Source organism: Enhydra lutris, unplaced genomic scaffold, assembly GCF_002288905.1.
Source record: "Enhydra lutris kenyoni isolate GAN:26980312 unplaced genomic scaffold, ASM228890v2 scaffoldscaffold59, whole genome shotgun sequence".
Taxonomy (NCBI): domain Eukaryota; kingdom Metazoa; phylum Chordata; class Mammalia; order Carnivora; family Mustelidae; genus Enhydra; species Enhydra lutris.
This window is the reverse complement of record NW_019154143.1, coordinates 9,693,814-9,717,336: the sequence shown is the minus strand read 5'-3', so window position 1 is coordinate 9,717,336 and position 23,523 is coordinate 9,693,814. Positions and strand designations below refer to the sequence as shown.

The 23,523-nt window shown below is 40.5% G+C and overlaps 1 protein-coding gene across 1 annotated transcript; it reads right to left on the bottom strand.

Annotated features, from left to right (window-relative positions):
- Window positions 1–241: 241 nt before the first annotated feature.
- On the bottom strand, window positions 242–23,451 carry LOC111158432 (StAR related lipid transfer domain containing 7). Its single transcript, XM_022520446.1, has 8 exons — window positions 22,343–23,451; window positions 12,619–12,827; window positions 12,223–12,272; window positions 10,889–10,999; window positions 10,726–10,808; window positions 10,172–10,271; window positions 3,719–3,803; window positions 242–3,252 (listed from the first exon to the last, which is right to left on the bottom strand). The coding sequence occupies exons 1-8, from the start codon at window positions 22,660–22,662 to the stop codon at window positions 3,068–3,070; spliced, it is 1,143 nt and encodes a 380-aa protein (XP_022376154.1). The 5' UTR covers window positions 22,663–23,451; the 3' UTR covers window positions 242–3,067.
- Between the last annotated feature and the right edge of the window lie 72 nt (window positions 23,452–23,523).

Sequence of the window (23,523 nt, the reverse complement as noted above, 5' to 3'; positions counted from 1 at the left end):
GCAAACCTCTGGTATTTCTTATAAGGAGATTAATCCCATCATGGAGGGTTCCACCCTCACCACCTCACCTAAATCTAATCATCTCCCAAAGGCCCCATCTCCAACACTATTACAGTGGACTCAGGATATGAATTAGGACTTCAGCATATGGATTTTAGGGAGACACAGTTCAATCCACAGCAGTGTATATATAAAGACAAAGCACACACCATAGCAAGTTAACAACCAGCAATGGCAGGGAAACAGTATACAAGGTTTTATTACTTTTAATTTTTTCCAAAATAGAGTTGGGTGGGCTTTTGAAGCTGCTGGTGACATAAAGTCTGGGAAAAGGTTAGGGTCAGATGAACACTGCCTTCAAGAATGTTAAGTACTATCCCATGGAAACGTTTTCCTTGTGTCGCTCTGAAGACAGGGCTTGACCCACTGGTAGACGTTGCGGTGGCGTATTTAGTCTCCACGTAAAGAACTTCTTAAAAGAGCTGTCCAACAACGGAAATGTTGCTCTCAGAACTCAGGTACTTCTCAGTGGAAGTGTTAATACAGAACCTAGAGAACCACATCAGGGATGCCACGTGCACGGACAGGCCTCCGCAGCAGGACACAGGCCAGAAGCACCAACGTTCCAAATTTAAGGTTATACAGACACATGTACACCCATAAGCATTACAATGTCTAAGAAGTAATCGACAAGTACTGATGCCTTTCCAATGACGATCTTAGAATAATTTGAAGAGTTTTAATAGTTCAGGTGTACATTTTGTTCACCTATTGTTTCCCACAGGCAGAATAAACTCAAAATTCAGGTTATGCTCTCAAGTGTCTCTAATGTATCAACTGCCTTGCAATAAACTGACACTCCGGTTTGTCCCCACTTCCCACCAAGTCAAGTCGGGTCTGAGCTCACCACCTTCCCTCTCCAGCCAGAGCCCTGGTCGGCCTCCTACACTAGACCTGGCTTGCTCAAATCCTCTCCTTTCCTTGCTTCCTCCCAAGTCTCACCATCAGCAAAGCTCGAACACTATTTCCTCAAGTTGATCCTTCTTTAAAAGCAAACGATATAGGTTAGTAGATCAGATCAAGACAAGGAAGTGGAAATAGATAGTTTCAGTTGCCAAACTGGTCACCTGGGAAGGGCTGATGGTCAAGGTCTAGTGGTCAGTTGTGTGTCAGCCCCTACCCAAGGAAAACCACATCCTGGTACTTCCACCTGTCAACCCTAAGTAGAAACAGTTCTTCAACTTTCCGATCAGGAAGAAACAATAAGCCCAATATACAAGATTTCCCAACACCATATGTCCAAAGACAAACACTCTTTTGTACCAATCTTTATATATTTATTCACACATTTGATAAAAAGTCACAGTTAGAAGTGAAATCATTACAATGACATAAGTAACCGTACAGACCGACCCCAAGTACAGAGTCAAGTTGCCAAAAATCAGAATGTGAGCAACACAGCTCCTTAACACCTGTGCATTCACACATTCTTGCCCACACCCATCCATGCCCCAACAATCACAGGTGCTAAGTTCAGACGTAACCCAGGGAAACCTTCCCTGGCTTCTGTCAAGTCCTGGGGATGAGAAGAGAGAAATGATCAGTGAAAAAGAAGCTGGAACTGCTCGACATATCTCTCTGTTCTGCCAACCACTCAGAGAAGGCAAGACATGAAAGATGGGGATAGTCATTTCCTTGGCACAAAACTTAACAGGCAACAAAAAAGTCGAGGGGTTTAAGTCAGTCTGAAGTTTAGATCCCCTTTTCAACATCAAAGGATAGCAAGTGGGAAAAAAGGGAAAAATCCAGCCATTTAAATTGTAAGGGGAAAAGAGGAGGGAGTATTGAAAACCTGATCCCTATTCTACTGTCAGACTGCAGCATGACCAAAGCAAAATCAATGAGGCCAAACTGATAGCATCTGATTGTGACTTTACCCAAACAGCATAGTTTGCTTTCACTTTAACTCTGAAGAGAGGAAGAAAAATTTTTCAGAGGAACAAGAGGTTCACGTAAACCACATCCCCATTATATTAGTATTTGGGGAAAGATTACATCTATTTGTTCACATGGCTTGTCTACAGCTCTGAGAGCTACAAGGGAGTGGCCCAACCCCCATTCCTCTGCCTTTAGCCTTCCAAGATGGCCAAGTCCTCAGCATCCAGTCAAACCTGAAGTGTAAAAATAATGCCTGAATCAAAATGGTGTTTTCTGTACAGTGGGATGATGGAGAAATCCTATTTCACTTCCCAATTCCTACTTGACACAAAGGTTTAAAAAAATCAACAACCCTAAAGTGTGATGTTTTTGAGCATCGCCGTTAACCCTATCGAAACATCGATAACACAGAAAGCTACCATCTGAAAGGACTCATTTCCCAGTGTTCTTGGTGAATGAGCTAAGGAAGGAGGTGATGATCCAAATACATACAGTGCATGAATACAGAAGAACTGGCCAATGCAAAGGAAACTGCTTTGGGTAGGGCAAGTCAATGGGTGGTATTTGGGAGGCAGAGAGAAAATTTCTTGGTACAAACGTGATGTCCCTAAAGATATAAGCAGGGCGAGGACAAGGCACTTACACTGCCAAACAACAGTTCACATCCATTCAACACTAGAACTGTTACCAAGAACACTCCCAATGCCCCCTCACTGAAGACTCAACCAGCCAACTGCACTTTCCAATTGGACCTTCAGAACTGAAGGAAATCCCAAGTGCTGCAGAACCAATGGTGGGAACTGGAATGTTGGCAGAGCAAACTACTCAAAGGAAGCAAAAAAGAAGTTGTCCCCTTCTGGCCTGAGGTGAGAGGTTTGTTCCAGATTAGCTCAGTGAAATACTGAATTGCAAGATGCTTGGCCTGAGAATACGACAACGCCCCCATGGATGCCTCCTTCTGTTCTGATAAAGAGCAGTAAGGGCTCTGAACGCAATCGGACACCAGTTACTGAGTTATCTTGCACTGGCAGTTACAGCAGATGCCTTCTAATACATGTCCCTGTTCTGTAGCAGATAAGGGACCGAGACAGGGCTAGAAGCAGCCTGTCCTTTCTTATCCCAAAGCCTTTCAAGCATACTCAATCCGGGCAGGGCCACAACTACCCTCATTCTTCCGCTCGGAAGACGGAGTGGTAGCTTTGGCTTCACTACTGGTTTCCAGAGGCTTAGATGAGATATAGTCCTTTACTTTGATCTCCATGTTCTTGGCTTTAAGAGTGGCCATGTGCAGCTTCTCCAGGAAATCTGGCATGCCTGGTGGGAGAGAGAGAAATTTGGGTAGGCTGAAATACAAACCAAAAATAGGGTCAAAATTAGATGGCCTGTTTCTTTCATGGCAGGGAGCCAATTCCTTCTTATAGAGATCACAGCCTGATTAACAACCTGTGGGTCATAGTTGGCTCCCAAAATGTATCTAAATAGAAAAAATATTTAAGTGCATTAATGTATGCAGTCCACATTTAAGGAATTAAGCAAATGTTCTCAAAACTCCCTTCTGGGCACATGTTACTTTCTGAAACTCCACAATATTCATCCTTCCAAAGCCTAGCAGGAGGCTTCAATATCTTTGCAATATTCAAGAATGGGCTTGGAAGATGTTTAATTTCCCCGATAGTGCTCCCATGAGACAAGCACTAATCCTCTTGCTTGCCTCTTAGAGCGAGAGAAAAACAAAATGCTTAGCCCAGGTCCCAGGCCCTGTATACAAGTACCCACTCACCACTGGAAACCATCCAACTAACACAGTAGCGAGGAAACACAGTCTGGGGATTGTCACTGTATGTCAACAAGTAGTCGAAGCCATTCTGGAAAAGAAAAACAGCAAAAAATTACCCACCATAATAGCTTCCACATCCAGTACCACAGAATAATCACAATCTGATTCTGGAGCAGACAGTGTCAATTTTTTACCCTATGCAAAAAAGGAGTAATACTGAAGACTGCATAGGTTGCTATCCATAGAAAGGCCAGCCTACAAGGTTGGCGCTCGGGTGGTGTCTGGGAACTTGGTTCCAAGTATTCCCAGTCAACAATTAAGTGGTAAGAGTGACCCCTGTGTCTTGTCTGTTCATGCAAACACTACAGTTTATGCTGAATACCTGCTTTCTTTCTGGTGCATCTGGAATTTTGGTATGTGCTATGAAAAGTATCCCTATGTAACCAGCCCTCAGTAAAAATCTTGGGTGCTGACCCTCTCAAGGGCTTCTCTGGGCAGAAACATCACAGACATGTTGCTCTATTTTTGTTGCTGGAAGGAGAATGTACTCTGTGTGGCCTCTCACAGGAGAGAGAGCAGGAGGAAGCCTACATGTGGATTCCTAGACTCTGCAGGTCTCTTCCCTATGATGCAGGTGTGTATCCTTACTATATGACTATATACATCTGAGTCATGAGTACAACTATATGCTGAGTCCTATGAGTCCTTCTAGCTAATTTTCAAATGTGGGTTGGTCTTGAAAGTTCCAACACATATCTTCAAATAGTCAAAGGTCTTCATCTTTACCAAAATGGTATAAACTCTACTACTACTATGACTAATAACAGCAAACATTTATAGAGCACTTAATGGTGAAATGCTTCCAACTTGGAACAATCCTATAATGTAGGTACTGTTACCTCATTTAACAGAGGAAGAAACTGAGCACTAAGAAGTAACTTTGCCCAAGGTTACCTACATACTCAATGACAGCCAAGATAAATCCAAAATTCTGACTGCAGGGCCTATGCACCCACTCTTTTTGGCTCAGCCCTCTCATAGCCTATTACAGTGAAGGACAGGGGATTAAGATTTCCAGGGGTCTTGATCCTAGGAGAGATCTGTACCAATTATGCTCCACACAAAGGAGTTAGAGATAACCACTTTTATGTCTGCACTTTTTAAAGCAGACTGGCCACAACTCCAGGTGGTAGAACTACACTTTAAATTCCCATGCTTTTTACTCCAAAGTCCATCCTTTTTCCCCCCCTCAATGAACTGTGTAATCTTTTATTTATTTACTCAACATGTATTTAAATGTCTGCTTCAGGGGCACCTCGGTGGCTTAGTCACTTAAGTGCCTGCCTTTGGCTCAGGTCATGATCCCACAGTCCTGAGGTCTAGCCCTGCATCAGGCCCCCTGCTCAGCGGAAAGCCCAGTTCTCCCTCTCCCTCTGCTGCTGCCCCTGCTTGTGCTCGCTCTTTCCGTCAAATATATTCATTAAAAAATACATTAAAAATAAATAAATATATGTATGTCTGCTTCATGTCTGGCACTGTGCTAGGTACTTAGAGCAAACAAAAATGTACTAGTCCCTGCCCTCAAGAGCTTTCAACTAATGAAAGAGATGCCATAACAGAGATACCAAATGAATACTATGGAAGTAAAGAGAAAGGAGAGGGATGCCTGGGTGGCTCAGTTGGTTAAGCATCTGCCTTTGGCTCAGGTCATGATCCCAGGGTCCTGGGTCTGAGTCCTGTGTTGGGCTCCTTGCTCAGAGAGAAGACTGCTTCTCCCTTTGCCTGCCACTTCCTCTGCTTGTGCTCTGACAAATAAAGAAATAAAATCTTACGAAAAAAGATAAAGGAGAGGTAAAACCTGTATAGTGGAAACAACAGTATCCACCACAAAGGCTGGCTCTAAGGCTAAATGAGTTAATACATATAAAAGACTTTATTCTTCCCATAAAACAGACTGGGAAGTCAAGAGACCTGGGTTCTCATCCACCACTGCTTATATTTTAAAAAAGGAAACCAAACAAAAACAGTGATTACCCACTGGATGAAGAAAGGAATAGGGATATAAACAAAATCACTCTGAACAGTTTTTATTTTACACATTTGACTTCAGGAGCATCAACTTTTTCATAATTTAATAAAACAAAATTAAATTTAAAAAGCAATATCTAAAAACCGAAAGCAAAATAGAAAATAGGGAACCTAACTATGAACTGAGTCAGCAGGAAAGAGCACAAAGAGAGCACCTATTTCAAGTAACTTTAAAACTAGTATTTTGTACACTGTGTACACATCCTAAGGATAAAAAAATACAAATTTTAAATCACATCACTAGTGATCTTGGTGTATTATCTTGAGGCTGGTTCGTGTGTATTTCAGATTAAAGCAAATGAGTAGTTATGTTTCGGTGATGAGTTGAGTTGAATTTTCCAGCACAGGTAAAGGTGATCGATGTAAGATATAAAATATAAATAAAAATTCTCCAGGGGCACTTGGGTGGCTCAGTCATTAGGAGTCTGCCTTCAGCTCAGGTCATAATCCCGGGGTCCTGTGTTTGAGCCACGCATTGGGCTCCCTGCTCTGTGGGAGGCCTGCTTCTCCCTCTCCCACTCCCCCTGCCTGTGTTCCCTCTCTCACTTTCTCTGTCAAATGAATAAATAAAATCTTAATAAATAAAACCTCTCCAGTCTGAAATACGGATTTAAAATATTAGCATGCACCTTAAAATTTATCTTTAAAACAAATAAGCAGCATTTATTACTTAGTTCTAGCCTCTGAAAAGGTCTAAAGACAATGAACAAGCCAATAGCTGTAAGTATTCCTAGAAGCCAAGTTCTGGTATTTTTTTTTTTATTTTAATTTTATTTTTAAAGATTTATTTGAGACAGAAAGAGAGAGAATCTCAAGTAGACAGACTTCCTGCTAAGCAGGGAGCCTGATGCCAGGCCAAATCTCATGACCTGAGCCAAAATCAAGAGTCGGATGCTTAGGGGCGCCTGGGTGGCTCAGTGGTTTAAAGTCTCTGCCTTCGGCTCAGGTCATGATCTCAGGGTCCTGGGATGGAGCCCTATATCAGGCTTTCTGCTCAGCAGGGAGCCTGCTTCCTCCTCTCTCTCTGCCTACTTGTGATCAAATAAATAAATAAATAAAATCAAATAAATAAATAAATTAAATATATAAATAATATATATAATATATTATATAAATAATAATATATATAAATAATATATATTTAATAAATAAATAAAATCTGTCAAATAAATAAATAAAATCTTAAAAAAAAAAGACTTTTGGATTAAAACTAACCAAACATGTTAAAAAAAACAAAAACATGTTAAAAAAATTAAAAATATCAAAAAAATTACAAATAAAATAAATAACTGAAATATCTATTTAAGTCTTCCATTGGTTCTTCTATAGCAAAGATTAATGGTATTTCTTTAAAACAAAACCAAAACTTAACCTCTGGAGGATCCTTGGTTGAAAGAACCAATTCATTATTTTGAAACTCATAAATAAAGGAAACAAATCAACCTTCTCTTACTTCCCTTTCCTATGTAAACTAAAGGAAAAGAAAACAGTGAGAAATTTTTTCCCTAATGTATTTTAATATGTGGAAATAAAGAAATTACAGAATCAGCATTTTGTTATACCACTAATAAAATAATGGATCTCAGCCATAATCAATCATTTCTAAATTCACAAAGAAAGAGACAATCAAACGTCACTTGCCTTCTAATAAAATGGTCTTGCCCAAAACAACCCACACCAGAATTTATTTAAGCCTCAGGATTGAACAGTAACTAATCAATACCCAGCAAAGACAGGCAGGAGACATAGGAATATGTTAGATGACACTATGGATACTACCGGGACACAATCATCAAGATCCAGGACAAAGAACCCTGCTTCTTAAACAAATACAATTGAGGGGGGAAAAAAAAAGGAGGGGAAACTGACTGACTTCAAAAGACTCAAAAGATATTATAAACAAATTTTCAGTGTCTCAATCATACTTGGGTCCTGATTCAAATAAATGAACTCCCAAAAAAATTCATGGCCAATCAGGAAAATTCAAACACTAACTAGACTATTTGATATTAGGGATTATTAGGACACCGAGGTTATGTTTTCAAAAATCTCTTTTCTTTTCAAGATAAATACTGAAGTATCTATAGAAGAATTCTTCTATGGTTTCTTTTATAGCAAAGCTAGAAACTTATTCAAAATTATCAGGACAGCAGCAAAAAGAGATAAGAAAGGATACAGATAAAACAAGTATGGCCAGAAGTTGATCCCTGTTGGAGCTGGGGATATATACAGAAGGTTCTTTATTCTACTTCTTTATCTTTCATATACATTTCAAATTTTCCCTAATAAAAAGTAAAACAGGGGCACCTAGGTGGCACAGCTGTTAAGCATCTGTCTGTGGCTCAGGTCATGACCCCAGGGTCCTGGGATCAAGCCTCCATCCGGCTCCCAGCAGGGAGCCTGCTTCTACCTTTCTCTGCCTGCAGCTCTGCCTACTTGTGCTCTCTGTCAAATAAATAAAATCTAAAAAAAAAAAAAAAAAAAGTAAAACAAATGAACTAACCATACCCTGGCTTAAGGATCTACTTTCCATCCGGCAGTCCAAATGCAGCTCCCTGATTTTCAAGTACTCTCTGTACATGGTCAATGTAATTTATCACTCCTCCCTAATCCCAACCTTCCTTTCTAAGTGGTGAGTCTCTGAACATATCCATGGCTCATTCCTGTCTTCATCTTTGGTATATCGTGTCCTCTGCATTTCCTGTTTTCTCCAGTTTGCCTTTTCACAAGAACTAGCTCGAATCTTACCTTTTTCTTAAGAGCTTGTGACAAATACACTAAAAAAACTATATAGATAACTCTTATTGTTACCCCAAATCAGCTAAAAGAAATTGTTTACTGGGTCCCTACTTAGATGCAAGACACTCTGCTAGGTGCTAAATGATGCCTTAGCTGCTTCACGGTCACAGTTTCTAAAGGTAGCAATGCTGGAACTCAATTCAGTTTTTCTCAAATAGGAAATTAATAGACAAGGTCCAAATTTCGAAAGCAACAAAAAGGGAAAAGTGAGGCCTAACTCGGCCTCCCACACTATCTTCAGCCTGACCCAGGATCCCCCTCCTAAAGGAGACAAGACATGGACAGTAGCCTTGCTTCTTGTTTTCTGTGTTCTAAAGCAAGGACTTTCAAACATTTTTAACTGTAACACACTGTAAATAATCTTTTATGCACTGAAACCAGTTCCCTCTCTCAGCCTCCTACACACACATTCACACATACTTACAAAACTGAAGTCTCATGAAATATGGTTACACTTGGATGATTTCTATTCTACGTATTCTTTTTTTTTAAAGCTGATCATAATGTACTAAATTAATTTTGTCTTCCACTAATGGGTAGCAATCCCAGGTTTGAAAAACACTGCTCTAAAAATAGCATGCAGGGGTGCCTGGGTGGCTCAGTGGGTTAAAGCCTCTGCCTTCAGCTTGGGTTGTGGTCTCGGGATCCTGGGATCGAGCCCCGCGTCGGGCTCTCTGCTCAGCGGGGAGCCTGCTTCCTCCTCTCTCTCTCTGCCTTCCTCTCTGTCTACTTTGATCTCGGTCTATGAAATAAATAAATAAATAAATAAAAATCTTTAAAAATAGCATGCAAGTAAACACACAGACCTCCCAGTTAAAAAACAGTCTAACACCACACTGACTGAAATGAACCACCATTTCTGTCGTATTTGAAGTTCCACTTCAGGGAGTATAAATAGAACAACTTGTTGAAAACAAAACCATACTAAAGCACACAGTTCATATAGCTCAAAAATAAAAGTAATGGGGAGAAATAAAGCCTTTATAAAGTGAAATACAACTAAAACAGCAACCAGTGAAATCAATATGTAAACTCAACACAAATTTGGCTTTAAAAAATCAACACTCCCTAAGCTGAGAAAAATATTCTTCTCAAAGAAAGGTCAACAGAATTTTAAAGAAGGCCGAGAGGATTACTCTAACGCTCTCATTTTACAGACAAGGAAAGGAAAGTCCAGAAAGGTTTTAAGTGTTCTGCCAATGGTGGTGAAATTTTGATGGAAAAGGTGCTCCCTTCCGCTTCTGAAGAATGCTAATGACAGACCATTGTCTTCTCCTGTCTCTCACACAAACAGGGGTCAGTGGGTGATTAGTACTCTGTCCTGGGGAATCTTCCAGCTATGTCACCCTATAACAGTGGTTCCCAAACCAGGAGCATCAGCCTCACCTGGGAACTTCTTAAAAATGAGAATTCTGGGCCATACCCAAGCACTGTATGTTATTAAGCTCCAGCAGACTCTGATGCATGCCAAGTTTGAGAACCACTGCCCTTCTCGGTTCAGACAAAAGGCATTCCTTGAGAAAAATCCAAAGCCACTACACATCATCTCTTGGATGATATAAAACTCACCTCATCAAATGACTTGTGGGGACGGATAACCATCTGGGATTCATACGATCTGACTCTTACAAATTCTGGAGACTCTGGAACACTAGGGTGCTCCACAGCACTGGTAAGGAGAAAAGTTAAGGAAACTCTCAGTAATGTCTACATACAAGAAAACAGCATGAGAGCTATAGTTAAGAGGAAAATCTAGAAAGCTGGCTTTAATTTTTAAAATAAAACAGGAGAGTCACTAAAATGAATGAATACAAACTAAGTTCTAAAAACAAGTGAGTTTCCTTGGTGATTCCTGGCTCACGAGGCTTCGTGTTGAAGAGAACAGTTCCCTTTTTAAATTATCAACACAAAGGAACTAAAGAAATGGTTTAATGAAAAGCTTACATAGATCCCTTCAATCTTCCTAAACTGTGGTCACCAGTCACAGCCCACTAATGGTCTACCTGGGATGGATGGGGTCCTAGCATCACTCATAACAGCAGTGAGAACATGCAAACTCCCAGCAGACATATTTGAAGAACAGTTAAAGGAACTGAGCAGGAGCCAAAGGAAACCACACATACCGTGACACCAACACCATCACATTGTTTTCCTGATCCACGCTATACCGTCGAACATAAACATAATCCCGCGAGTACATTGGATACTAAAGAAAAGGATAGGCAGAATTAGTGTTCTGCCCCAAATGGATGTGACAAAACTAAAAACAGTAGTAAAAATACTCACAGGAAAATGGGTTACCCAGTGAAGAACCTCAGAACCACTAACCACATCCCTCTCAATCACTTCCAGCTTGATTACCAGGGCATCCCATTTTTTTCTATACTCTGTATCCAGCTGCAGAAAGAGAAAAGATATGAAGACCCAGGAAATCCAAAACAAAGTTGCAGAAAGCTTCTCCAGATTCTTGGACCTCTGACCCAAGGACCTTATTCTGAAACAGTTACTGAACCTAAAAGTGACAAAATGTGAAAGACATGGCTGTGTTTACTACAGATATGTCTCTTAAAATTCTTTCTTACAGACCAATAGCATTACCTGAAATTAATCTTACTTAAAAAAAAAAAAAAAGGAAAAGGAGAGGAAATGTTAAAAAAAAAAAAAAAATACTGCGAGAGATATGTCTAGGGAAAATATAGTATTTGTAAAGGCGAAACAATTTTTTAAAGTTTTAAACAGACAAAAATCCCAAAAGTATGAGCAGACACCTCACACAAATGAATGCAAGTAACATATTTTTTAATTTCTAGCATGACTACTAGGTAGGGAATTTCAAAATAAGACACATACAAATCCAAACCAACAAAAATTCAGTGTAAACTGGTAAAATTCAGTGCTTGGTGGGGGAAATGTGCACTAGCATATTACTAGTGGATGTTATACTGATCAATTAATTACCGAAAGCCTGACAAAACAGTGAAATATCCAAGAAGGAGAATATTTTTTTAATAGAACTCTGGGTGATCCCATCTCTCCTTTTCATACATTTCCCCCCAAGGAAGAAAGCAGTCTTTGAAGAGACAGTCTTCATCTTTATTAAATAAATACCTTCACTATGGAAATGTTCCAGATTACTAAATCTGACTGGATCTGTACTGAAGAGGAAAATGCTATGCATTACTGCGTCAATAGATAAAAACCTCAATACAAGCAGAAGATAACATAAGAGCTGCATCCATGTTAAATTTATAGACTTTGATAATGACACCATGGTTAAGAGAATATGTCTAATTTTAGGAAATACACACTGAAGGATTTTGGAATAAAGGGCCACACATGGAACTTGCCCTTGAATTATTTAGGAAAAAATAACCATAAAACCTTATAAAGTATACTAAAATCACTCAAATACATTCTTCTATTTAATCTTCCCAACAGCCCTGTGAGAGGACAGAACTGCGCTCATTCCACCAGAGAAAGAATGGTAAGTCCAATCTTTACCCAGATACTATCAGACATGAGATGAAGGGTACAGAGACAGACGGATGTACTGAAAGCACGTCCTAAGTTGAAGAAATTATTCATGTGGACAGTGGTAAGTGGAAGAAATATTTACTCACCTGAACATTGAAGAACTGCCGGGGTGTTACATCTGTGTAGGTTCCAAAAACTAGAATGACAAGGAAGAACAAGAGATGTCTGCCACACCCTCATCACTCATCTTATTCCTATCGCTTAACTGCACTTCAATTATAGAGTACTGACAGATCTTAAAGGCAGATTCACAAACTAGACGTCATATTGGGGCAGCAAAGTAAGACAAAGACAACCTACAGCAAAGTACAGTAATGAAGACACTGAGATGCTTGTCATCTGGGAGAAGAAAAACAAAAAACAGGAAACCATGGCAAATTTTCTGAGCAACAACCAGAACAGTTAGAGAGTATGAAGAACAGAAGTCCTGCACATCTGGCCAATCATGGAACACACCTACAAGGCAGCCAAGCTGGGCTCACCTCTATACTGGTAAAGGTGGGTGCCTGTAATTGGGCGCCGCCAGAGCTTAAAGTGTTTCTTATCCATCACCATCTCCCATGGTTGCTCTTTGCCCCCTGAATCTTCATTCCCCTCTCTCTGTGATTTTGGTTCTGGAGGGTGGCGTTCAACTCCAGAGCGCTGAAACATATGTGACATTTCTTCCAACCGTTTCATCTCATCAATGGATCTGCAAAAGGAGAAAAACAAAAGGAATGGGGCAGGTGGTTGTAGTAAATCCTGTAAAATGAAATGTCTACAGAAGAACTTGTATAAGAATGGTGTGGGTTGGAGCGCCTGGGTGGCTCAGTTGAGTAAGTGTCTGCCTTAGGCTAAGGTCATGATCTCACGGTTCTGGGATAGACCCCTGCATTAGACTCCCTGCTCAATGTGGAGCCTCCTTCTCCCTCTCCCCCCGCCACTCCCCCTGCTTGTGCGCATGTGCTCTTTCTCTCTCAAATAAATAAAATTAAAAAAAAAAAAAAAATGGTGTGGGTTTGAAAGAGTATAAAGTGCAGTGAAAACTCAAGTTCCTGAGTTTGAATCCCAGTCCAACATTCATAAACTAAAACATTTAGTCTCTCGCTCTCTTTTTTAAGATTTTATTTATTCATTTGACAGAGAGAGAGATCACAAGTAGGCAGAGAGGCAGACAGAGAGAGAGGGGGAAGCAGGCTCCCTGCCGAGCAGAGAGCCCAATGTGGGGCTTGATCCTAGGACCCTGAGATCATGACCCGAGCCAAAGGCAGAGGCTTAACCCACTGAACCACCCAGGAGCCCCTAGTCTCTATTCTTAATCTGTAAAATGAGGATAACAGGACCAACCTCAGGGGTTGATTATAAAATTTAAACAATTACGTATTTTTCCTCTTCTTTTAAAAATATAATTCACATTCCTAAGAATCATCCTTTTTTACAATTTTTTTACAATTCAATGATTTTTAGTATACTCACAAGGTTGTATGACCACCAACACTAACTCCATAACATTTTCATCATCTCCCCCCAAAAATCTACACGCATCAGCAGTCATTCCCCAGTCCTGCCTCCCTATAACCTCTGACAACCACTAATCTATTTTCTGTCTCTATGAACTTGCCTATTTTGGACAATTCATATAAAGAGAATCATACAACATATAGTCTCTAGTGTCTGGCTTTTTTCACTCAGCATATTTTCAAAGTTGATTAGTGGTATACTTTGTTCCCTCTTTTTTAAAGTTGAATATTTCATTTAATGGATATCTCACATTTGTTTATCCATTCATCAGGTGATAGGCATTTAGGTTGTTTCTACTTTCTGGCTATTATGAATAATAATGCTATAAACGTTTGTGTAGAAGTTTTTCTGTAGACACAGGTTTTCAGTTCTCTTGAGCGGATTCCTGGGTGGATTTGCTGAGTCATGGCAACTCTATTTTTAACCTTTTAATGGAATGCCAAATTAGTTTCTAAAGCAGCTGCACCATTTTATACTCCTAACAGGGTTCCAACTGCTTCACGTCCTTGCAAACACTTGTTATTAGACAATAACTATTTTCCTGATTCTAGCAATTCTAGTGGGTGTGAGAAGTGTATCTCATTGTGGTCTTTGATTTGTATTTCCCCAGTAACTAATGATGCTGAGCATATTTCCAAGTGCTTATTGGCCATTTGTGTATCTTCTTTGGAGAAATATCTACTGAAATCTTTGCCTATTTTTAAGTTGGATTGTCTTTTTATTGTTGAATTATAAGAATTTTTATATACCCTGAATATGTCCCTTACCAGATATGATTTATAAATCCTTTCTCCCATTCTGTGAGAGAACATCAGTTTTTTAATAGTGACCCCTGATGAATAAAAGTCTTTAATTCTGACAAAGTCCAATTCATCTACTTTCTTTGATTGCTTATGTTTCTGTGTTATAGCTAAGAAGCCATCGCTTCCTAATTCAAAGTCATAAAGAGTCATGTCTGTTATTTTCTACTAAGAATTTTAGTATTAAAAAAAAGTGTTTTCATATTAGTTTACACTCTGATCCATTTTGAGTTAATTTTTGTGTATGATGTGAGGTATAGGGTCTAAATTCATTATCTTTGCATGTATACCTCCAGTTGTCCCAGTGCCATCTGAAGACTATTGTTTCCCCACTGAATTGTCTTGGCACTTTTGTAGAAAATCAATTGGCCATTAAGTTTAGGGTTTATCTCTAAATTCTCAATTTTATTCCAACAATTCATATATCTATCCTTATGCCAATATCATATGATATTGGCATATCTGAACTACTACAGGTTGGTATTAAATTTTCAAATCAGAAAGAGTGAGTCCTCTAACTTTGTCCTCCTTTTTAAGACTTATTTTACCATTCTGGGTCTCTTTCATTTCCATGTAGGTATCAGGATCAGCTTTTCAACTGGCACAAAGTAGTGTGCTAAGATTCTGATAGGGATTGTGTTGAATTTATAGATCAATTTGACTAGTATTGCTATCTTTACAATATTAAGTCTTCCAATACATAAATACAGAACTTCCCGTTTATATGTTTTAAAATTTCTTACAATGATCTTCTGTAGTTTTCAGCAAAAACATGGAGTACAATGTTGCAGAAGTGGAGAGAGCAGACATCTTTGTCTTATTCCTGATTTTAGGGGAAAAGCTTTCCGTTTTTCACCATTACGCTGTTAACTGTGTTTTTTGTAGAGGCCCTTTATCATCTTGAATGCTTTTTATTTTCTTTTATCATGAAAGGAGGTTCAACTGTCAAATGCTTTTCTGCATATACTGAGATGATTATGTGATTTTTGTCCTTCATTCTATTAATATTGTTTCTACTAATGGTGTTGTATTAAACTAATTTTTTTAAATAAGATTTTATTTATTTATTTGACAGAAAGATAGAGAGCACAAGTAGGCAGAGCGGCCGGAAGAGGGAGAGGGAGAAACAGCTCTCCGCGGAGTGGAGAGCCCGATGCGGTACTCGATCCCAGGACCCTGGGATCATGACCTGAGCTGCAGGCACCCAGGCGCCTCTAAATTGATTTTTATATGATGAATTAACCTTGCTTTCCTGAAATAAATCCCACTGTTCCTGTTCCTTTTCATATCTTACTGGATTCCATTTGTCAGTATCTTGTTCAGAGCTGCCTAAAGTTTTAAGACATTCTAGATAATACCAGATTCTTCGTGTTGTTGTATATCTTTTAGAGACAAATACATATAAAGACATAGAAAGAAATGAATTACAACAAACTGAGATAATCTGGGGGACAGAGGAGATTTCGACTGGGTAAAGGTACAGAGGAGGCTTTACCTATAGTATTTTATTTCTTAAATACAACTATATTTGCGGCTGCCTGGGTGGCTCAGCCAGTTTCACAACCAACTCTTGGTTTGGCTGAGATCTTATCTCAGCATCCTAAGATGGAGACTTGCGTAGGACTCTGCTCCTGCGCTAAGCAGGGAGTCTTTTTGGGATTCTTCCTCCCTGTCCCTCCCTCCCCCTCTGCTCTGGTCCCCCTGCACTGCATGTGTGCTCTCTTGCTCTCCTTTTAAGCTCTTTAAAAAATATATAACTGCATTTGTAACAGTCACATTAAAGTCTTTTTATATCTGAAACATTTTAAGGTTTTTTTTCCCCCTAAAGAGAAAGCATGAGTGGGTGGGCAAAAGGAGAGGGAATCTTAATCTTATCCACATGGAGCCTGGTTAAAATTCTCTCTCCCTCTGCCCATCTCTCATTCTCTCTCTCAAATAAATACTACCTTAAAAATAAAAACAAACAAAAAAACCCCCATGGCTTGTATTTTCCACTTAACCTCTAAAATAGCAGTTAGGAAAGAAAAATCGCTGTCTGTATCATATACAACTTCTGCTATTTAAGACTGAAGAAGACACCAACTCTAATACACTCTGTCTAAAATGCCCACTCCTCTTCAACCTTCAAAACACCAAAAGTTCAAGGTTAACTTCCAGGCAGAGTTAACCATATATATTTACTTTAATTCTGTACAGACATGTATCACATTATACTGTAATTAGTCCATCTCTGTATCCGCCTCTTTTACTAAACTATGAATTCCCTAATGTCCCAGAATGTCTTTCATATCCGTATTTCCAGTTCCTAGCAAGTACCTGGTAAACATCAGGCACTCAAATGTTTACTAAGTAAATTGAGTAAAAATGAAAGTAGGCCCCAATAATTCAAATTCTTATTAAAAGACTACATTCATACATTTTAAAAGATAAAAATTCAAAGTCATACTGGTAACCCAAGATTAAAAGTTTAGAGCAACCCTAAGTGATGGTGACTATAAAGATCTGTGTTCTAGTCCTGGCTCTGCCAACTGGCTGTGTGATCTTATATAAGTCGTTTTACCTATAAAGCCCTCTCTATTTCCACCTACAAAGTTAGGACATTATTTTTTGAAGGTTTCTATTGGCTCTAAAATTTCATTTCTCCAAATTTTAAACTTTGGACTTAGATGAAAATATTTATACAGGGGACATTTTGTTGTTTTGACTGCCCAATATCTTTTCATATTTGGGAGGATCCCAAAATAGGTGGGATACAGTCCCCTCTCAAGCCCTAGCATTAGAGAACAGCACCTAATTTAAGTAAGGCTAATTAGACATTTCTTGTAGAGGATATGAATCTTGAGGAAAGGCACAGGATCTTTTGCAGATTATTCTCAGGGATCTTGAAGGAGCTGAGTGTCCAGCAGTGCAACCAATCTAGGGTAAATAAAACCAGCAACACTGCCCTAAGGAGATTATCCCTACAGCAGGTCCTGGCTGTTCTCCTGGCCAACCTGTATTCTGGCCTTCTTGTCAATGCCCTGAGTGACCTAACACCTTTAATTAATCCCTTTGATTAATGCCTTTCAGCTTAAGTCAAGCAGTATCAGCTTCATTTCCAACTAAAAACCCCAGCCAGTACAATTTATACTGATGTTCTGACTAACAAAGTATAACCATTTTTAAAAATTTTTAATCTGAATTAAAAACTGCAAAAGAGGATTCACTGCAAACACAGAAATAGGGAAGGAACTTTACAATACACAATAGGATCTTTCAGGAGAAAGCAAAAGCAAAACCACAGCTAGACTTGCTTAGAGAACAATTCAGGCATCACATGGCACCAATTATGAAACTTTTCAGGACTAGTAAGGCATTCTTCAATAAAAATTAAGCATCACCCTTGCATGTCATTCTTATCACATAATGAAGAAGGGCAGAAATGCCTTATTAAAAGTACATCAGAGGCTCATAAAATTACATAGTAATAAGATTTTAAGAAAATTAAACTATATGACTACATGCAATATTTTTAATGGCCTTCTGAAGTGGTACAGAGCTTCAGACCCATTACTTAATCAACCTCTCCCATATAATTAAAGGTCACTAGGTGCCCTTGATTCAAATTATGAGACTAAATCTCCAGAGGGGGAGAAAAATGTCTTGTGCAGGCCATGACATTCATTCTTGAAATAACACAAACTAAATGCTAGTGCAAGACTGCATCATAAAATGCAAATGATTCTTGTCTCTGATTCAACAATCTCTGAAGGGTCTCAGCTTCTAAATACTGACAGAACGGACCTAATTAGCACACAGGTACCCAAAGTGACTCACTATTGTGTATGTGGACGAAGGAAAACCTCTCACCATACATCTCTTTAGCCTGCTGTGCTAAATCCTTATTTGGACAGGGTGGGTGTCTAAACCTTATTATCTGAGACTTAAAAAATAAGAAAGGACAAAAGAGATTATTCCCAAAATAGAAACAGCAGATTAGTAAGAGGATCAAGACAAGACACCCAGTACTTCCCTAACTCCAAACCTAGAGTCATTTCAATATGTGAGAAAGGCTGGACTGAGAGATATGGAAACTGAAGGCACAAAACTATTAAAACAGAGTAATAAGTATAACAAGTTTTGGCTCATGTAGGAGGTCCTGCCATCAGTATACAGACTTTGATATAAATGTCCAAAATGATTCAAATGAAGCCATCCCTGTAATTAGTAATTCCAGCAAGACAACTGCCTCATTTCACATAATCCTTCCTTAAATTCCAAAGTACTGTCAAAGTTAGAGACTTTCAAATATATCTGTCATGAGACACAAGAAATACAAGACATCAGCTAGTTCACTGCTATTCTGGGCCAACTGGTTAATGGTAAAATAATGAAGACAATGTCAAAAAATTCAAGTCAGATTTTATGTAATTCTGATGCTCTAAGAAGAATATGTCAGTAAATAATCTTTGACAGTGGCAAAAAAGAAAAAGGATTTTTTGCTGATCGTTTATCTAGTTAATAATACACTGAAAAGTTAAAATTGTTCTAAATGCCCTGAGAGACAAAAATGGGAAAGAATTTTCTTTATGAAATATTACTGGCACTTATTTATTCAAATTTCTGGAGCAATGGACTGTAACTTTTTTAAAAAGAGGAGGGGTTAATGGAACATTTTCCCCGAGCCTTTCATATTTCTTAACTTCCTTCCTCTTTTTGTTCCTGTAACTTTTTTAAAAAAAGAATTTATTTATCTGTCAGAGAGAGAAAGAGTACATGGGCGAGCATGCACAAGCAGCGGGAACAGCAGGCAGAGGAAGACGACGACTCCCCACTGAGCAAGAAGCCCCGATGCAGGACTCAATCCCAGGACCCTGGGATCATGACCAGAGCCAAAGAGAGATGCTTAATCGACTGAGCAACCCAGGCACCCCTTCGATAATTTTTTTTTAATGTTTCAAAGCAATAAAAAATTACTACGATATCTTTTCCATAAAATCTGCCCTGGGCTCACAGAACGAGTGATTCTGTACCAAAAATACTGACTGAAAGTTATTCTGTTTGGACTTAAGTGAAACCAATTGGGTAAGAATCATAGACCAAGCATTAAAAGACCGGATTTCTACACCTGGTCCCCATCAGTCAAAGTCACTTTGTACAAATTAGTTCTTTTCTCAGATTTTCTTGCTATTGCTAGATAAATGAGATTCTATCTGTTAAGATGTTTTTAACACAAGAGAACTGAAAGTAAAGTTATTCCTTTTCATTCTGAATAGTACTCAAACAACGTAAGAGAAAACATATACCGTATTAAAGTATACATTCAAAGAAAGTACTAGGACAAGAAGGTACAGAAACAGCACAGAAGAACCAAATGCTGTGATTTAGTGGCCATGGTACAATCACGCTCTTCTCCATTATACAATGGAAAAAAAAAAAAATGCACTTGTCCCAAGGAACATTCAACCGTGCTCTATTATGGAAGCCACCCAAAATCCTTTCACTAGAGCAAAATCTGAAATTTTCTAAACTAGCTATGACAACCACAGCAGTGGCTCCTTTAAAGCAAACTGAAAACTTAAGCAAAGAAAGTTAATCTGAATCCAAAATAGTTATTCAATAAGAGACAAAATATTAGAAACATGAGAAACCTATAGAACCACTTTATAATCAAGATATAGTTGAACAGCTTATTTGTCACCCTAGCAAGGTAACAAACATTTTTTTTTTAAATCCTCAAAATGGACACCATCGAAGTATTTTTTGAAGTTTTTTTAAATTATTTTTTAAAAGATTTTATTAATTCACTTGACAGAGAGAGATCACATGTAGGCAGAGAGGCAGGCAGAGAGAGAGAGTGGGGGGAGGAAGCAGGCTCCCCGCTGAGCAGAGAGCCCGATGTGGGGCTGGATCCCAGAATACTGAGATCATGACCTGAGTCAAAGGCAAAGGCTTAACCCACTGAGCCACCCAGGCGCCCCGGACATCATCAAAATTTTAAGTATATGACTGAATTCAGGCCTGAACTGGAAAACAAACCATAAATGAAAGCCTTTGTTAAATAACAACTCTGGGGCGCCTGGGTGGCTCAGGTCATGATCTCAGGGTCCTGGGATCGAGTCCCGTATCGGGCTCTCTGCTCAGCAGGGAGCCTGCTTCCCCCTCTTCTCTCTCTCTGCCTGCCTCTCTGCCTACTTGTGATCTCTGTCAAATAAATAAACAAAATCTTTAAATAAATAAATAACAACTCTTGAGGATCAAAAAGGCACCTTAAGTGTTCTGACTGACCTTAATCTGAGTTTATGATATTCCCAAGTGGGTTAATAGAGAGCTATACCTCTTCAGGAGTTGGATTAGAATAAAAAATGTTTGAACTGCCCCTAGGTTTCAGAAATAGCCCAAAGAGGGAAGAAAGGGAAACTGAATACCGGGCCTAGTCATCAACTGGTCTCTTTCTACTACCGTGGATAGTACTACTGGCTCAAATGTTTACCGTATTTGTTCTTTATCTTGTTTTCTTCTCCAGCTCCTGCTAATGGCAGACCTACTAAACAGAGGCTCCAGGATATACTGCCCATAAAAACATACAAAGTAAGCTAAATCAAAGAATGTCATCTACCACATGGACCCCCAACACTATTCAATTCCCACCTCAAAACATCTTCCCTCCCTTTTCAGCAGGTAGCCAGCCCTTTTATGGTCTTTCTCCTCTCTCCTAAATAGATCCAACAGGGAATTTTCCTCCCAAACTTGACTACTGTGAAACATGGATATTTCATCATCAAAAACAGAATGAAAATTCAAACAGTTAATTGATAATTTCTTAATTTAAAAGTTTTCCTCCCATAAATATTCTCACACCTGAGCCTGTTTCATTAGACCAATAGACAAGTTGCAAAATGCTAACAGAAATTAGACAAACTACCTATCATGCTTTATTACATTAAAATTTTTACGGCTAAGACTGTTATAACTTTAAATTGCATTTGGACATTTGGTAACTATTAAATTTTTGATCTACTAATCTATATAAACTAATAAGATCTACTAATAAAAGAATCAGAAAACCACAGTCTAGGACCAATCACCTATTTTTGTAAATAAAATTTTATTAGGAACCAAATTTAGGGGGAGGGAAGAGCAGTTTAGGAGTATCGGTTTAAAGGAAATGCAAAGACGCCATAAATAAGAGCTAGATAAAATCAGAGCTAAATCATGAGATTACTTGAAAACTGTAAGGGCTCAAATTTAAAAACCACAGATTAACAAATTCAATCGGTGGTACCGCATTTTTTCACAGAAGTTTTGATGAAGATGACAGCGTGATTTCAAAGCCTAATGAAACAGTATTTCCTAAGTTCTCGCTAAAGCAGCAAAAATCTGGCCTAATTTTTGCAGGTTAAAATACTGGGCTCCTGGTTTATCTGAGGAAGACAAAAATCCCTTCCAGCCGAAAGACTCACGATAACACAAGAGCCCTCCGGGCATTTCTCACGAAATTCCATTAGGAATGAAGTAATTTTGTAATTGCATAACCATACCCTTAGGTCAAATTTAAAACCTGTTTTGAGTTAACACCTTTCTGGATGAGTTAAAGATTACGTGAATGATGGGTTACATGCCTTCAATATCTAATTTAATTTTTACAAGGTTATTTCTTCGGTGTCACGCTCCCTATTCAAAGTCTTCCCTCCTACGCTAACCTATACTTCGTTATTTCTAACCCGACACGTGAAATTAACACGAAGAAAAACAAAAAACGTATCTTGCTAAAACAGGATCAAGTTACTGCATCGCCACTTCCAGTACCTGCGGGTAAACGGGAGACACTGAGCCAAAAGGCAGGCCCCAGGGTTCGCCATGCCAACCTCCCAACCTGACAGGCCCCCACCCCAGCGAACAGAAACCACCTCGCCGCAGAGCTCACCTCTGCAACTCCTCCTCCTGGATCCTCTCCTCGTCCCACACGAACACGCCAGCCAGCGCCGCCATCACGGCAGAGGCATGGCCAGGGCGGCCTCGCAGCCGGCGCCAAAGGCAACCGAGGAGGACGCGGCGCGAGCTCTCTGAATAGAGGCGGCCGTACAGCTGCGCGATCTGCTGCGCGCGCCGCACACGCAGGCCCGTCACGAAGCGGCACTGATTGGCCAGTAGGGCGAGCAGGCCCCCGCCGCGCGCTCCCGCGCGCCCCGCCGCCGCCGCACCCGCCAGCCAGGCGGCCAGGGCCGGCGGCCTCCGCAGGAACATGCCGCCTGCGCGCGCCCCGCCCAGACCCCCTTACCCAACCCCCGTCCGCCGCTGTGCCCGCCGCGCGCCCGGAGGCGAACTAGGCCTCTCTCACAGGGCAGAAGGAACGAGCCCGGGAAGGCGCGGCGGCCTGAGGCCGAGTGCCCCTAACTGGCCAACCCCGACCTCGTCTCACGATCTAACAGGCTTTTCATCTCTCTCTGCAGCAACCGCTGAGGAAGAATCCCCTTTGCGGAGAGAGTCGGTCATGGCACAGCCGCGGGGGCGGCTCCGCCACCGCGGCAAGAGGCGTTCGTAAGCTCTGGCCGGGAACCCTACGGGCCGACGGCCGGGCGGCCCCGTTGCCCCTGCCTCCTTGGCGTCCTCAAGCCGGCGCCAGGGCTCGGGGAGTAGAGCTCCTGGCAAGCAGCAAGATGGGCAGCTCAGTCAAGGCAGCAGGTGAGGTCCCGTGCGTTCCGCGTCCGCCACATGCACTGTTCGCCCACAACCTACTCCCCTCGCGGCCGCCCGAGCCCTGATTGGGCGCGGCCCGAACTCCTCGGTGCTGATTGGCGCTTCCAAGGACTCGTCACCGCTCCTTCCCGCCCCTCAGTGCGGCGTGCCGGGCCCCGGGCTAGCAAGGTAGGTGGCACACCAGAGAGCTAGTCAAGGGCGCCCCAGAGTTTGACCCGCAGACCCTGCCGCCGCCGCCGCCATATTCCGGCCGCCAGACCCCACCCCGCGTGGGGGCGCGACCAAGTGCAAGTTAGGTTCTTGGGCGGTGCTCGATTGGTCTGATACGGGGGAGAGCCGCCTCTTTCAGTTATCTGAGTGTAGGGTGGGATGGGGTCTCGGCATTTCCTCGGCGGGGTGCTGGGACTC

What these genes read in the sequence shown, in the direction of transcription:
- LOC111158432 (XM_022520446.1), bottom strand. Translation starts at nt 22,662, where the DNA reads ATGTTCCTGCGGAGGCCGCCGGCCCTGGCCGCCTGGCTGGCGGGTGCG. An exon ending in ACTGGGTAACCCATTTTCCT is followed by an intron (nt 10,809 to 10,888) that starts GTGAGTATTTTT and finishes CCTTTTCTTTAG; the next exon opens with TATCCAATGTACTCGCGGGA. An exon ending in TAGTTGGATGGTTTCCAGTG is followed by an intron (nt 3,253 to 3,718) that starts GTGAGTGGGTAC and finishes CTCTCCCACCAG; the next exon opens with GCATGCCAGATTTCCTGGAG.